Source organism: Haplochromis burtoni, unplaced genomic scaffold, assembly GCF_018398535.1.
Source record: "Haplochromis burtoni strain Fernald_Lab_line unplaced genomic scaffold, NCSU_Asbu1 Contig_276, whole genome shotgun sequence".
Lineage (NCBI taxonomy): Eukaryota > Metazoa > Chordata > Actinopteri > Cichliformes > Cichlidae > Haplochromis > Haplochromis burtoni.
In genome coordinates this window covers 128,019-141,411 of record NW_024582637.1, presented here as the reverse complement: position 1 = coordinate 141,411, position 13,393 = coordinate 128,019, and the positions used below count along the sequence as shown (strand labels likewise).

At 40.4% G+C, this 13,393-nt stretch overlaps 3 protein-coding genes across 4 annotated transcripts in view; 2 read left to right on the top strand and 1 right to left on the bottom strand.

Annotated features, from left to right (window-relative positions):
* Positions 1–37: 37 nt before the first annotated feature.
* On the bottom strand, positions 38–2,751 carry srrd (SRR1 domain containing). Of its 2 annotated transcripts, none has more exons than XM_005940131.2 (6): positions 2,476–2,751; positions 2,347–2,387; positions 2,073–2,266; positions 1,880–1,978; positions 1,504–1,655; positions 38–1,414 (listed from the first exon to the last, which is right to left on the bottom strand). In XM_005940131.2, the coding sequence occupies exons 1-6, from the start codon at positions 2,616–2,618 to the stop codon at positions 1,174–1,176; spliced, it is 870 nt and encodes a 289-aa protein (XP_005940193.1). In that variant the 5' UTR covers positions 2,619–2,751; the 3' UTR covers positions 38–1,173. The 2 variants fall into 2 exon arrangements, with proteins under 2 accessions (XP_005940193.1, XP_005940194.1); XM_005940132.2 differs by having other exon boundaries at positions 2,073–2,221.
* Positions 2,752–3,532: 781 nt separating this feature from the next.
* Positions 3,533–12,342, top strand: tfip11 (tuftelin interacting protein 11). The gene is made up of 18 exons (XM_005940129.3): positions 3,533–3,662; positions 4,573–4,780; positions 4,873–5,032; positions 5,130–5,286; positions 5,393–5,520; positions 5,624–5,785; positions 6,001–6,192; positions 6,356–6,535; positions 6,773–6,907; positions 6,995–7,098; positions 7,236–7,404; positions 7,565–7,808; positions 8,185–8,327; positions 8,437–8,602; positions 8,694–9,960; positions 10,164–10,268; positions 11,923–12,066; positions 12,228–12,342. The coding sequence occupies exons 2-15, from the start codon at positions 4,575–4,577 to the stop codon at positions 9,038–9,040; spliced, it is 2,493 nt and encodes an 830-aa protein (XP_005940191.1). The 5' UTR covers positions 3,533–3,662; positions 4,573–4,574; the 3' UTR covers positions 9,041–9,960; positions 10,164–10,268; positions 11,923–12,066; positions 12,228–12,342.
* Positions 10,170–13,393, top strand: part of thoc5 (THO complex 5) — a 7,896-nt gene continuing 4,672 nt past the window's right edge. The window contains exons 1-5 of the mRNA XM_005940128.2: positions 10,170–10,268; positions 11,923–12,066; positions 12,228–12,341; positions 12,673–12,770; positions 12,933–13,079. Coding sequence (XP_005940190.1) covers positions 10,170–10,268; positions 11,923–12,066; positions 12,228–12,341; positions 12,673–12,770; positions 12,933–13,079 — 602 coding nt within the window. The remainder of the gene's footprint in view (positions 10,269–11,922; positions 12,067–12,227; positions 12,342–12,672; positions 12,771–12,932; positions 13,080–13,393) is intronic.

Genomic DNA, 13,393 nt, shown 5'->3' with positions numbered 1-13,393 from the left:
TCTGTAACTCAGGATGCATCTGTTCCAACGAACCAACCAAATTTAAAGTTCTATTTGTACACATGTGAGCTGAAGCACTGGAAGTTAGACTGTAAAATAAAAAGGGTTAGCTTTTATAAAATCTTACTACTCTATATAAAACTGAATCTGATTGGTCCAAACATAAGAAATACAACTTATTGTCTTTATATACTTAAATTACCAATGTGACTGTTCAACCCTATGAGAATTTCTATTAATGTGATTATAAATAAAATCTGTGGAGTTGATAAAAGTTGAATTTTTTTGTAACATGCTAATGTGTGTTTGCTTGGTGGGGTGTGGAAATCAGTTTATGATTTGCGCTTTATGACATGTTATTTTGCTCGAAGCAGCCATCAGAAGATGGGCACACTGTGGTGTTTAAATAATGCCTAGTTTGCACTAAAGAGCCAAAGTGTCAAGAAAATCTCCCAAACAACACTACGAGCCTGAATTATAGATATAAGGCAGAACGGATCCATGCAAATCATTGCCTCAGTTTCCTGTTCTTAGCTGACAAGAGTGACAGCCGGTGTGGTCTTCTGCTGCTGAATCTCACCTGCTTCAACATTGTGTGTTCAGATATGCTCTTTTGCATACTTTGGTTGTATCGTGGCTAATTCAGGACCAGACACACAAAATGTTACAGTTCTATTAAAGAATTTGTTACGGCTGAATAAAGTCAGACATGAGCAGGATTTGTTCCAACAATTTTTAATTCTTGTGCTCTTGAATAGATTGCATGGTCCACAGCTCAAAATAATCCTTGTTTTATAGTGGGCCTTCATGCCCAGCCCCTCAATTTGTCACTGTTTGTAAAGAAGCTGTTTTAGCTCTCCATTTTATGCCAGCTTTCTTTTGATTGGCTTCTGCTGACAAACAGAGGGTTTGAACAGTAAGTGGGTGGGGCTTCTGTCCCATACATCTGGAACTGACCAAATTAAGGTTCTCTGATGGTCTTAGTTTAGAGCAGTCTGATGCCTGAGGTTCTAGCTCACTGGAAAACTCTGAAACTTGGTTGATGTTTAATATGAAAACCCATCATTGTCACCATATATAATTAAGTAAAAGTACAACAGGTCCATTTAAAAAAACAACTTGTCATATGAATGACAACAGTCAATAACAAATGTCCTATATCCATCTCCTGCCTCAGCTCTGAGTTTCCTTCAGTATAATCTCCAAATCAGGGCTGTGTGGGTACTGTGGTTCAGGTGACTCTGCCCAGGTAGACTGTGGGAGTCCATTAAGGCTGTTGGAAGGAAATGTGATGACTGCTGTGTCATTGAAGACGTCTATCAGATGAGATGGGCATGCAAGCTTTCTCTCCACACTAAAATCCACAGCCTTACTGATGTAGCTGTAGTCTCGCGTAAACTCTTTCTCGATCGTTCTGTTGGGGAAACAGACAGATGTCAACTTCATCTCCACTGCTCTTGCTTAAACGTTTACTCCATCGTCTACGTGTCGTCTCGTACAAACCTATCCCTCATCCCACTGAAGCTGTTTCCGATGATTATCATCAGAGGGAGACCCCGTGCACTCCAGTTCTTCCACAGAAGGTTGTTGTAGAGGGCTTTCCCACAATGCATCAGGTAAAAAAATGTGGGTTTTTCTACCAAACGTTTCCCCTCCTGAACAATACAGACACAGAGGATCACACACTGTTTGCGCAGTCTACTCCCCTAAACAATTTTGTAGTCCCCATTTTCAATATAAAATGGATAATAAATAATAATATAGTTGACATTTGGAAGAACTGTAAAGTTTTATGTACTATATGACACAGTTCTCTTTAGTATATGCCTATTAACAGTGTTTCACTTAATTACCAGGACACGAGGGAGCAACAACTGACCTCATTTTCTGAGAGTACAGTCAGACCCAGGTCTCTCAAAACATCTCTCTCTCCAGAAGAGAAGACTGGATCATAGACTGAGCAGTCCTTTAGAGGAATCTGAAGACATTAACAGGGAGACACAGAATGTGTATAACAAGCAGGGTCTAGTGTGAGTGTTTGTCATCTAACCGATGATAAAGCCTCCCCTGACCTGTCCTGCTTCCAGTAGAAGAAGCAACATGGCAAGCTGGTAGCGGGCTGAGACACAGGAGGCAAACGGACCGAGGCCATAACACACACACTCCAGCTGCTGGCATGTCCTGGGGATCCGCTCCGACTGGTCCTCAGCGTCCTTGTCCGCTGGAGATTTGGAAAGAGATGCTGATGCCGCCACCAAGAGCTGCTCTAAAGGCAGAAACGCAATAACACACACAGCTGCAAGCCAGATTCTTGGTGGTAACCCCAACTTTCAAAGCAAAACCTACCCTTCCAATCGTGCCAAAACTCTTCGCATCTTAGTTCAGACCTGCAGAGGTAAAATAAAAGAGTTATGGGACTGTGGTTAAGATGAGACGTCCGAGGTGTTGCTGCTGAGCTATACTTGAATTTCATACATGGTGTCTCTGATGCGTTTAACGGTTTTCCCGACGTCCAGCGACTCCTGGCCGCATGCTGCAGACACCTGAAGAGACTTTGAGCTCCTCGACGCACCTTTTCGTCGCCGAGCTACCTGCCACTCCCCTCCGGTGTCCGACATTTATGCTAACTTAGCACCAATATCCCTGCATATCATTTTTTTTTAAATCGTCCAATTATCAAAGGACAAAACGCATTTTTTTCCTTCAGTAGACAAGTGACCAACATATGGGAATATTTAGGGTGTAACACGCGTTTCCTCTTCCGGCGTTACGCCAAATTTGTAGTCCATCAAATAACATCCACCTGGTGGTGGTGTACGGTCATTAAATTACTATAGAAATAATGCACAGCTCGGTTGATTTTGATTTAAAGAAACTGCGATATTTATTTTTATTTTTAAATATACTATTACTATATATAATTATGTATATTATTGTAAAGCAAACTAGAAATTGCCCCGTTGTTTTTAGCTAATTTTGTTTATTACTTCATTCTCATATAGGACTTTGCAGTGTGGTTTTATGTATTTTTGTATGTACTTATTTAATATTTTATTTAACCAGTGTGTCCCAAATTACAGATCATGATTCACTTTTATAGTGAAGTCACTGCGACTTTTATCTTTAATAATTTTTAGGTATTCATGTTCAAACATTGCCTCAAATTACTACGAAATAAAATAAAATTCTGAAAGTGGGTAGGCACATTTTTTCTAACTAAATAAACAAATAAATACATTTTGAAATGCATTTAATATATTTAACATATGAAGCTTTTTTAAACTAATAGTATGATGTAATATGAATTTCTATTAACCTGGGGAAAAAACAAAACTGAGTTTTATATACCGTGTTTTTATTATTATTATTATTATTATTATTATTATTATTATTATTATTATTATTATTTACAACTGAAACGAACATTACTTCGCAAAGTCAATGAGATAAACGCATCTTTGCCCTTTCTACGCCAACAGTCATTACTAAGAACCAATGAAATATTTTAGAGGGGTACAGAATTTGGTGTAACACCATTATACCGGAAGTACTTGTGTTTTCGTGCACTAAACGAAGGAGCGTTAGTGTGGATTTCTTCTCATCGTTTTTGAAAGAAAGCATGTCCAATTGATCTCCACGCCGACCTTTATATAACTGTTCAGGTGCGTTAGAGAACATGGTGTTTGCACTGCTCTCAACACTCGAGATTATTACGTATAGCAAGACATTCATGCTGTAGAGGGTAACTAACCTTAGCTATAGCTAGTTATCGTTAGCTTACATTACGTTTTCTCCACAGAGATGAATTTGTTCGGTGTCGTTAGTGTCAACTAGCAAACCAAATATTTGAGATAGTGATGTGTATGTTTAAGACGCTTCTCTATAAAATAAAAATTTACTTTACATTTATACTGATCTAATTTTTGCGACACTGTTGCTGATCTGGAATCTGCAGCAATAGAGCCTCAAAGTGTGGACAGGCTGACAGATGAGGTCGGGTAGGATGTTCTCAGATAACGTTGCGGTCTGTAGTTAGAGTAGGGAGCAGGTGAAAGAGCCTGGACTGCTGGAGGTATGCTCTGGAGAACAGAGGACATGTGAGAGGATGAGAGAGAAATGGGTGTAAAAGTAACGACGAGGACGGAGAGTGGTTTGATATGGAATCCAAGATATTGAGCTGCCAGGCAGGAGGAAAAGAGGAAGACCACAGAAGAGATTCATAGAGGAAGTGAAGGAGGACATGTTGCTGTGCTAGAGGAGGATGTTAGGGACAGTGTTAGAGGATCTGCTGTGGCGACCTCCAAAGAGAACAGCTGGAATAAGAAAAATGTTATGTTTTATTATAATGTGTTTGATTTTGTTTTTCCCTGTGCTCTGAGCTACAACTCATTGCTTTAAACAGTAGATTGAGTTTGATCCGTTTCTATGGAGAGGGATGTATTTTATTATTCTGATCCCATGTCCAAGGGCTTTACCTAAACCTTTGCACAAGTAGAGCAAATTTATTTGAAATTACTTATGTGGAGTTTTTACATTTCTTTAAATTGTGATTTTGTTCATTATGATCTCCAGAGATGTCCATGTCACACCTATATGGGCGGAGAGATGAGGAGGAGGAGGGTGTTGAGGTTGAGAGCTTTGAGGTGACAGACTGGGACCTGGCCAACGAGTTCAACCCAGACCGCCACAGACACAGGCAGACCAAGGAACAGGCCACTTACGGCATCTGGGCTGACAGGGATTCAGACGAAGATGAGAGGCCCAGCTTTGGTGGCAAGAGGTGAGGCGTGGGTTTGTTTTTGCTGCTGCCCACAGCTTTAAAGTCTGCCATTAGTAGGAGATTGAGTTTGCTGTCTGTGTTTTCATTGCTAGATCTAAAGACTACAGTGTCCCAGTGAACTTTGTGAGTGCTGGTCTGCGAAAGACAGCAGCAGAGGAGAAACAGCTGAAAGGGGAAGGAGGGTCTGATGACTCTGATGATGATGGTCCTGCAGCTCCTCCACCTTCTCGTGCACCCAAAAAACTCCAAATGGTAAATTTGGTTATGTGTGATTTGTTTGTGTGTACATTGCAGATAAATATCTCAAAGAAGTTTATAGGAACAATAATATGCTGAATTGTTTTGTTAGGGTAATTTCCGTGGGAATCAGTCACAGAGGTTTGCAGGTGGCATACAGTCTGGACATGGCATTGGCAGCTGGGAGAAACACACTAGGGGAATTGGGCAGAAACTACTGCAGAAAATGGGCTACCAACCAGGAAAAGGCCTGGGAAAGAATGCTCAAGGTAGGGTGGGAAAGGCTGAGAAGGCCACATTAATGAAGTATTTAAGAGTATTGTGTGTATTTCAGAGCTGATCTACTTTGTTTTTCCACACTCTTATTTGCTGCAGGTATTGTAAACCCTATTGAAGCAAAGGTTCGTAAGGGAAAGGGGGCAGTCGGAGCCTATGGAAATGAGCGAACCCAGCAGTCTCTCCAAGATTTTCCTGTGGTGGACTCTGATGAAGAGGAGGAAAAGGTACAGTGTGCACATAAATGTGCTTTTCCTTTTTCTATGTGTAAGCAGATGTTGAATCATTTGAGTCATTTTTTTACATTAATCTAAATTCGTGCTGATGCAGGAGTTCCAGAAGGAGCTGGGCCAGTGGCGTAAGGATCCTGCAGGGTCGGCAGGAAAGAAGAAACCGAAGTACTCCTACAGAACTGCAGATGAGCTCAGAGCTAAAGGCAAAGTGGCGGGGCGGGCTACAGCGGCATCTGCTGGGGAGCTGGCACAGGTCAAGGTATTAGTGCTTTTTTGTCCTTTCTCAGAGGTGTGTTATAAGGGCACTGTGGCTTGGCTGTATTTTTACAACAAACTTTAGCAGCTAAAGTTAATTGTAGTCAGTATTAGACTCTATAGGTGAAGTTGTTTGGTGTATCTATATAAGCACATGCACTCTGCTATTATTGTTTGTTTTTAACCTTTTTTTACCCCATACCTGTCCCTGGTGCCTAGGTGATAGACATGACTGGAAGAGAGCAGAAGGTGTACTACAGTTACAGTCAGATATCCAACAAGCACAGTGTTCCTGATGAAGGTCCACCAAGCATGTCTACTCGGGATCAGAAGGGATCATGCTTTGCGCTCCCTGAGCTTGAACATAACCTTCAGCTGTTGATAGACCTTACAGAACAGGACATATTACAGGTATGAGGATACCAAAATTGTTTTTCCAAATATATTTGGCTATAACTAAGATAATGCCTCCTTATTAGATCAGCAAACTGGGGCTTCCTTTATAATTTAGCAGATTTTTACTATTTATTTTTTTTAATCTCTTTCTTTTTTCATATGGGGTTATATGGTATAGTCTGCCAGACGTCTGCAGCATGAAAAAGATGTTGTTGTTTCTCTGAGCCACGAGTCAAGAGCCTTGCAGAACAGACTGGATACGGAGCAAGATGCCATCCAGAGAATGGAAGCTGTGCTGGCATTAGTGGAGCGTTTTCCATCTGGGGAGACACCACCAGGGGAGGGTCCTACTCTGCAGGTGCATATAAAAAGAGAATGGAATGAGCACCTACACCTTTTTAGAATTTTGTATTAGGTGTAAAGTTTCAAAGCAGTCTTCTGTCAGAAAATCATTTAAAAACCGGAGAATAAAACAACATAAAAACATGTGCAAAAATTGTGAAACAGAGACAAAGTGAGAACAGGATGGAAACTGAGTGCTTGCTCAGTTTTCATGTAATCATTTTAGTAATTTTTGGTTCTTCTCTTTGTTCAGGAGTGTGCTCGCATCTTTGAGACCTTGCAAACAGATTATTATGAAGAATACAAGATGATGGGTTTAGCAGACCTTGCTGTAGCTGTTGTTCATCCGTTACTTAAAGAGAAACTTCATTTCTGGGACCCCCTGAAGGTACATTTTTGCGAGTATATCTTTTAAGATAACTGCATCCTTTTTACATGTTAATAATTCTCTACCACATTTTAATTATTATTTCAGGACAGCTCTTACTGTCTGGAAGATATTGGTCAGTGGAGAGCAATCCTTGAATCTCGGGATATGCACTCCAGTGGCCCAGATTCAAATATGGATCCTTATCACAGGTAAATTTGAACACACAAACATATATTAGGTTGTTCTTTGTGTATTTATGTGAATAAATGTTGGTTATATGTGATCCAACCTTTTTTTTTTTTTAACTACATGTGTCTGTAAAATGCGTGTGGTCTTTGTGTTTCAGACTCTTATGGGAAGTGTGGATCCCAGTGATGCGGACTTGCGTGTCAGGCTGGCAGCCTCGTATGGTCGGGCCGATGGTGGACTGTGTAGAAGTGTGGGCTCCTCTTTTGCCCCTGTGGATACTGGATCACCTGTTGGAGCAGCTGATCTTACCCAGATTACAGCGAGAGGCACGTCACACACGCTGATAAAGAGAAATATTTTTGATTTGCTCCCATTATTTATGAGTGAAAAACTGTTTACTATATGCTATACTGACCTTATGCCTCCATCAGTATCAAAGGCAGTTTTGTCACATGTAAACCTCTCTTTTTGTTCCCTGTTTAACAGGTAGATAACTGGAACCCTTTAACTGACACGGTGCCTATCCACTCCTGGATCCACCCTTGGCTGCCTCTGCTCCAGTCACGTCTAGAGCCTCTTTATCCGCCAATTAGGAGCAAACTGTCCAACGCCTTGCAGCGCTGGCATCCCAGCGACGCCTCAGCTCGCCTCATCCTACAGCCGTGGAAAGATGTATTCACACCAGGTGCATGGGAGGCCTTCATGGTGAAAAACATCATCCCTAAACTAGGTATGTCTTCATCTGTGATGACGTCATGTGTGTGCTGGGAGGAAAATCGAAGGAGATGAGCCAACCTCTTATTAAAGTCAAGCCTTGCCTCATTAATTAGGTTTAGCCACAGGTGTAAGAAGTCAGAAGTACAGTTACCTATTTTTTTGACTAGAGTGGATGTTTTAATTGTGACATTCAAAAGATGGGGATTTATAACATATACACTCAGTTTAGACCTGGTAAATACGATAAACAACTGAACAGAAGCTATAAATCGACAGGAAACTGCACCAGTGTGCCAAAGACATGAATGAAAATGAACCCCTCCACGTTTCCATTCTCAAGTAGCCCCACTGATATCTCTTCATGCAACTGCTGATCTTTCTCTCTGCAGCTTTGTGTCTGGAAGAGCTGGTTATCAACCCTCACCAGCAGCAGATGGAGCCATTTCACTGGGTCTTGGACTGGGAGGGCATGCTGTCCCCCTCTAGCCTCGTGTCACTGCTTGACAAAAACTTTTTCACGAAATGGTTACAGGTCAGTGAATTAAAATGTACTCAGAACTGAGCATTTTGGTGTTTCATATAATTGCTTTTTGGATTTTATACCTTTTGGGTTTGTTTTTTTTGCTTTTTGTGGATTATAGGTCCTGTGTTCATGGCTGAGCAACAGTCCCAACTATGAGGAAATCACAAAGTGGTACCTCGGCTGGAAAAGCATGTTTAGTGACGTCTTGTTGGCCCAGCCCCTCATTAAAGAGAAATTCAATGAGGCTTTGGACATCATGAACCGTGCGGTCTCCTCAGGCATAGGTTCGTACTCCACAGTCTGAAGATGTATAATAAACACACAAAAATGAGTATTACTCAAAGTATAACTTTCTTTTTTTTCGTGTCATTTCAGGCGGTTATATGCAACCTGGAGCGAGGGAGAACATTGCATATCTCACACAGACAGAGAGACGCAAGGACTTCCAGTATGAAGCCATGCAGGAGCGCAGGGACGCCGAGAGCGTGGCCCACAGAGGGATCAGCGCCGGTGTGCCGACTAACTTTAAGGATCTCATCCAGGCCAAGGCAGAGGAGAACAACATCGTTTTCATGCCCTTAGTGGCTAAACGACATGAGGGAAAACAGCTGTACACATTTGGGCGTATTGTTATCTACATAGATCGAGGGGTGGTGTTTGTGCAAGGAGAGAAGACTTGGGTACCCACATCTCTGCAGAGTCTGATCGATATGGCAAAATGAGCGTGGACTGACATATTTAGGTCTGACAACTATAAGGAAAACAGGAAATATTTTTTGTTTTTAAGTAACTTCTCTAGCATATGTCTCTTTCTCTAAGAGGTCAGAATTGTGAATAAATAACTTTTGAATGCATGCTGACTTTCTTTATTGCTCAAAAATGAATTTTAAATACTGTACTTGTACAGTGAAAAGTACATATGTTTTCACATATTGCACATTTTTATACAAAAGCTGCTTAACGGTTACGGTGTTTATAATGTCCTCTTGATACACATACAAAAACAGTACTTATCTTCAATGTTTCTATTGTAACATCAACAGTTAAGTAATTGGAGTACATTTTTGGTGTTGTTCATTTTTCTTTTTGTCTGTGACAGCGTATTGGTCTGTGTGGAGGTGACCATTTATACCCACAGGTTAATTGGCTTTACGAGAGGCAAAAGACCTACAAGTCTCACAAGAAAAGTGTCTCCTAAAAGAAATCCCTGCTGAACCTTAACAGACTGAAAAGCAGCTGAGCTGATCATAGTTTTCAACATTTAATGGTTTTAATAGAAAAAAGGAATGACTTGAAAAATAAGACTTGTACAAAAATAGCTTTAGCTTTTATTTATGTGCATAAGAACAAACAAACTTGCAGCATATTCGTCCATGATATGATTGTTAGCAAACCCTTAACTTGCAGTTTTAAGGTTAAGCTTTTAGAGTAGCTTTAAGCATTATTCAACAGATTGAAACCCTATTTGTGAACATTAACAATGCGATACAAACGATAACAGGAAGGTGGCGCTGCAGTTGCTGCTGCTTCCTCCTGTTTGAGGTGTTTTGGTACATCAGGGCTTCCGTTGGAAGTGGGCGCTTTGCGGTGTGAGCTGCCAGTTAGTTCATTTGTTCGTGATTAACGGTTTTGCACAAAGAAGGTATGTGAATATTTATATATACATATATAGTTGAACATAGCCTGTGGTTTATTTAACATCTAACATGTTTAATGTGGTTTAATGAGCCGCAAAACTAACGATTGCTATCCAATGAACTACCGTAGCACAGTGCTAACATTAGCCAGCTTGCTAACAGAAAGGTATTCACGGCTTTTAAGGTCATATTTTCCATTGTTATCCAGCTACTCATGTCGTCGGACGCCCTGAAAAAACGAAAGTCCAAGGTTCTCCGCAACGAAGGAGGAACCCCGGAGATGAAGCGGGGTCGAGCTGATGCGGACCAACAGGTAAAGTTGAGGAGAAGATACACGACTCCTCGATCACCTGTGTCATTATCAAAGTGGCTTTGGGCAGTAATGCACAGACGTTAGTATACATTTTAAAATTAAAGTATTTAGACCCTAATGTGCTAAGCAGTGTCTGCCCTTTAAAGTTGATACAGTTAAAGTGGTCCTTTTACACAAATACATCTTCTATCTGAATTAGATTTTCAAATGGAAAGCATAGAGACTGTTGAATCAAACAGCGAGTCTCTTGTTTAAAATAAACCTGGGTCATTTTCCCCCAAACCCACGATTTCCAACTTCTAACTTTAATGAGGTTGTTTCCACTTTTGTCGCAAAATTCTGATTTAATACTCCTTCAGTACAGGAGGAAGAAAAGCTCATATACTTTTGAAGTATTTACACTACTTAGTGTAGTGGTGCAGACCAACAGAGAGACGGGGACGCTGGATTTACATGGAAGCATGTTGGGAAAATGTGAAGAAACGAGCGAAAACGTAAAATGAGCAGCATCTGGCTGACATATCAATGATATGTCTGAGTGTCTAAAGGAGTCTCACAGGCCTGATTGTACACTTCAAGCCATTTATAATTCTTAACTTGTTAACAACACAAAACTGGAGCATCTGGGTGAAGAGCTACTGTAATCTTAAACTTCTTTACACTGATACAATGGGGAGTTTCACTGATTCGGCCCACATAAGATCAAAGTGGGCTTTATGTTGCCCACCATGTAAAATGAGTTTGACACCCCTGTGTTTTCCCTAGAAATTTTAAGTAAAAGTATAACATACCTGCTTCACACTTTAATCTAACAGTAACAAAAGTATCTTAACCTTGTAACTCTTCAGGAGCTGCACAGTGTTGTTGCATAATAAAAGTGAAATTGAAAAATATTTTCTACATGGGGTGTTCAAACTTTTTAATCACTTGCTAAAAGCTCCTTTTACCAGCATGTACCCGAATTAGTAATTTTCTTCCACAGTTTGCTCTTCCTGTTAAACAGAACACAACTAACAAGTGTAGGTAGCATTGTTTGTTTGAGTCACTCGTTTATCTTTGGGCCGCACCTCACCAGCTGCTAGCATCTCCTCCTCACATGCCTTTGTAGACTGGTTGTGCTCCATGATGTGTTTTTGCCTCAATCTTAATGGAAACAGAGAGTTTTTAAACTGCAGTTAAAATGATCCAGGAGGTCAGTTCCAGCTGAAGGGGTATATTCTGCCTGTGTGTTTTATAATGTGGATCCTACATTTTATCCTTAGAAATTTAGAGTTCACTCAACCGCTTTCAGCAATTTATAATGTTGTCTTTGTTCTGGATCTATACTGAAATACCTTTGAATGATTAGCAGTTTTAAAAAGGTGTTTTATATCCATCCTTTATACTGCAGCTCATCTCATCTCACAGCATATTATAGACCAAAGTATGAAATGCAAAATATATCACCTTTAAGTCATATTTAACTTAGTCACACTTAGACCTCTCAGAGCAGTTAAATAAATGATATCAAGTTTAACCATGACTAATATCTTATAGTTATACATCCATCCTCTTCTGATTAGTGTTATCAGCCCCCACCCCCGTGTGAACCTTGTACTTAATATACATTTATGTCATATATTTACTTACTAATTTATATACTTTTTTTGGCCAGGATGTGCGTGTGTATCATGAGGAGGTGGAGCTTGATGGCAGGGACCCTCAGCAGGACTACATCCAATACAAAGAAACATGTCAGAGTCTGGCTAATCTCATGAGTGAGATCCAAGAGCTTAAGGCCAACGGAGCTAAGGACGGGGTAAGAATGTGTCATTATATGCTGATTTAATGGCAAACGATTCGTGTACAGCAGACACCTTACACATAGAGTTTGTAGTATAAGTATATCTAAAGCACCATAGCATTTATTGTGTCTTTTCTCAATAATAATGAAGGGCGACTGGTTGTATGTCTCCTCAGTGTGCAGAGGTTGAGAAGAAACGTATACAGAGCTGCATCCACTTCATGAATCTGAAAAAGCTCAATCGACTTGCTCATATGCGTCTAAAGAAAGGCAGAGACCAGACACACGAGGTAACTCCCACGCAAGTCTCAAGCACTCTCAAGTAAAACCAAGTAACAGCTTAGGTTACTATCACTCTTTCATTCGCTTACTAAAAAAGTGCTGCCTCAAGCCTCCTTTGTGCTGACCTCGAAACCAGAACTGACCACTGAGCACTTTGGTTTCCTTGTAGCACCTAACAGTAGCAGCTGCCTCTGTCAGCGATCGGGGTTTTTATGCCTTTGGATTTAGTTTGTTAGTCTTAAGACATTTTCAATTAAACTTCAGTATTGTATTATGCATCTAAAAATATTTACTTAGAGTTTGCGAGTCAACTTTAACAATCTCTCTGTCTCTCCTCAGGCAAAACAGAAAGTCGATGTGCTGCACCTTCAGCTGCAAAATCTGCTGTATGAAGTCATGCATCTTCAGAAGGAGATCAGCAAGTGTCTGGAGTTCAAGTTAGTAAAAAAAAAAAAAGATTTCATTTAAAATTGCTCATTGAACTTACAGAGAATAATTAGAATAGCGTTAGTTGCTTATTAGTTCCCTTGTTTTTAGTTTATACTTAGATTTTCAGAAATGTGTCACAGTAGTAATGAGTACTCGTTTCCATATTCCAGGTCTAAGCATGAAGAAATTGACTTGGTGAGTGAAGAAGAGTTTTACCAGGAGGCCCCGCCGGAAATTTCCAGGCCTCAACTCACAAAAAATGACCCCCACCAACTCACACTGGCGCGACTGGACTGGGAGCTGGAACAACGGAAGAGGTATTTTAAAAAAAAACAACAACAAACAAACCGCAAGGCTCAGTGAAGGATTTGTGCCTGCACAAAGCGTTTGCAGCATGTTGTGTTTAAAAACTAATTTGCTAATGGATAATAGGGACACTGAACACTTGTTAAGAGTAGGGATGTGTATTGTTTAGGTTTTATCCGATACTGGTGCCAAACCGGTACTTTTGAAACGGTGCTCAAACCGGTGCTTAAAGAATGGAGAACACAAAATTGGTCCAAAAACCTCTCATGTTCAGCTGTTTTTTTGTAAAAAGATAACAATGTTAGCCTTTTCTGCAGCTATGGGG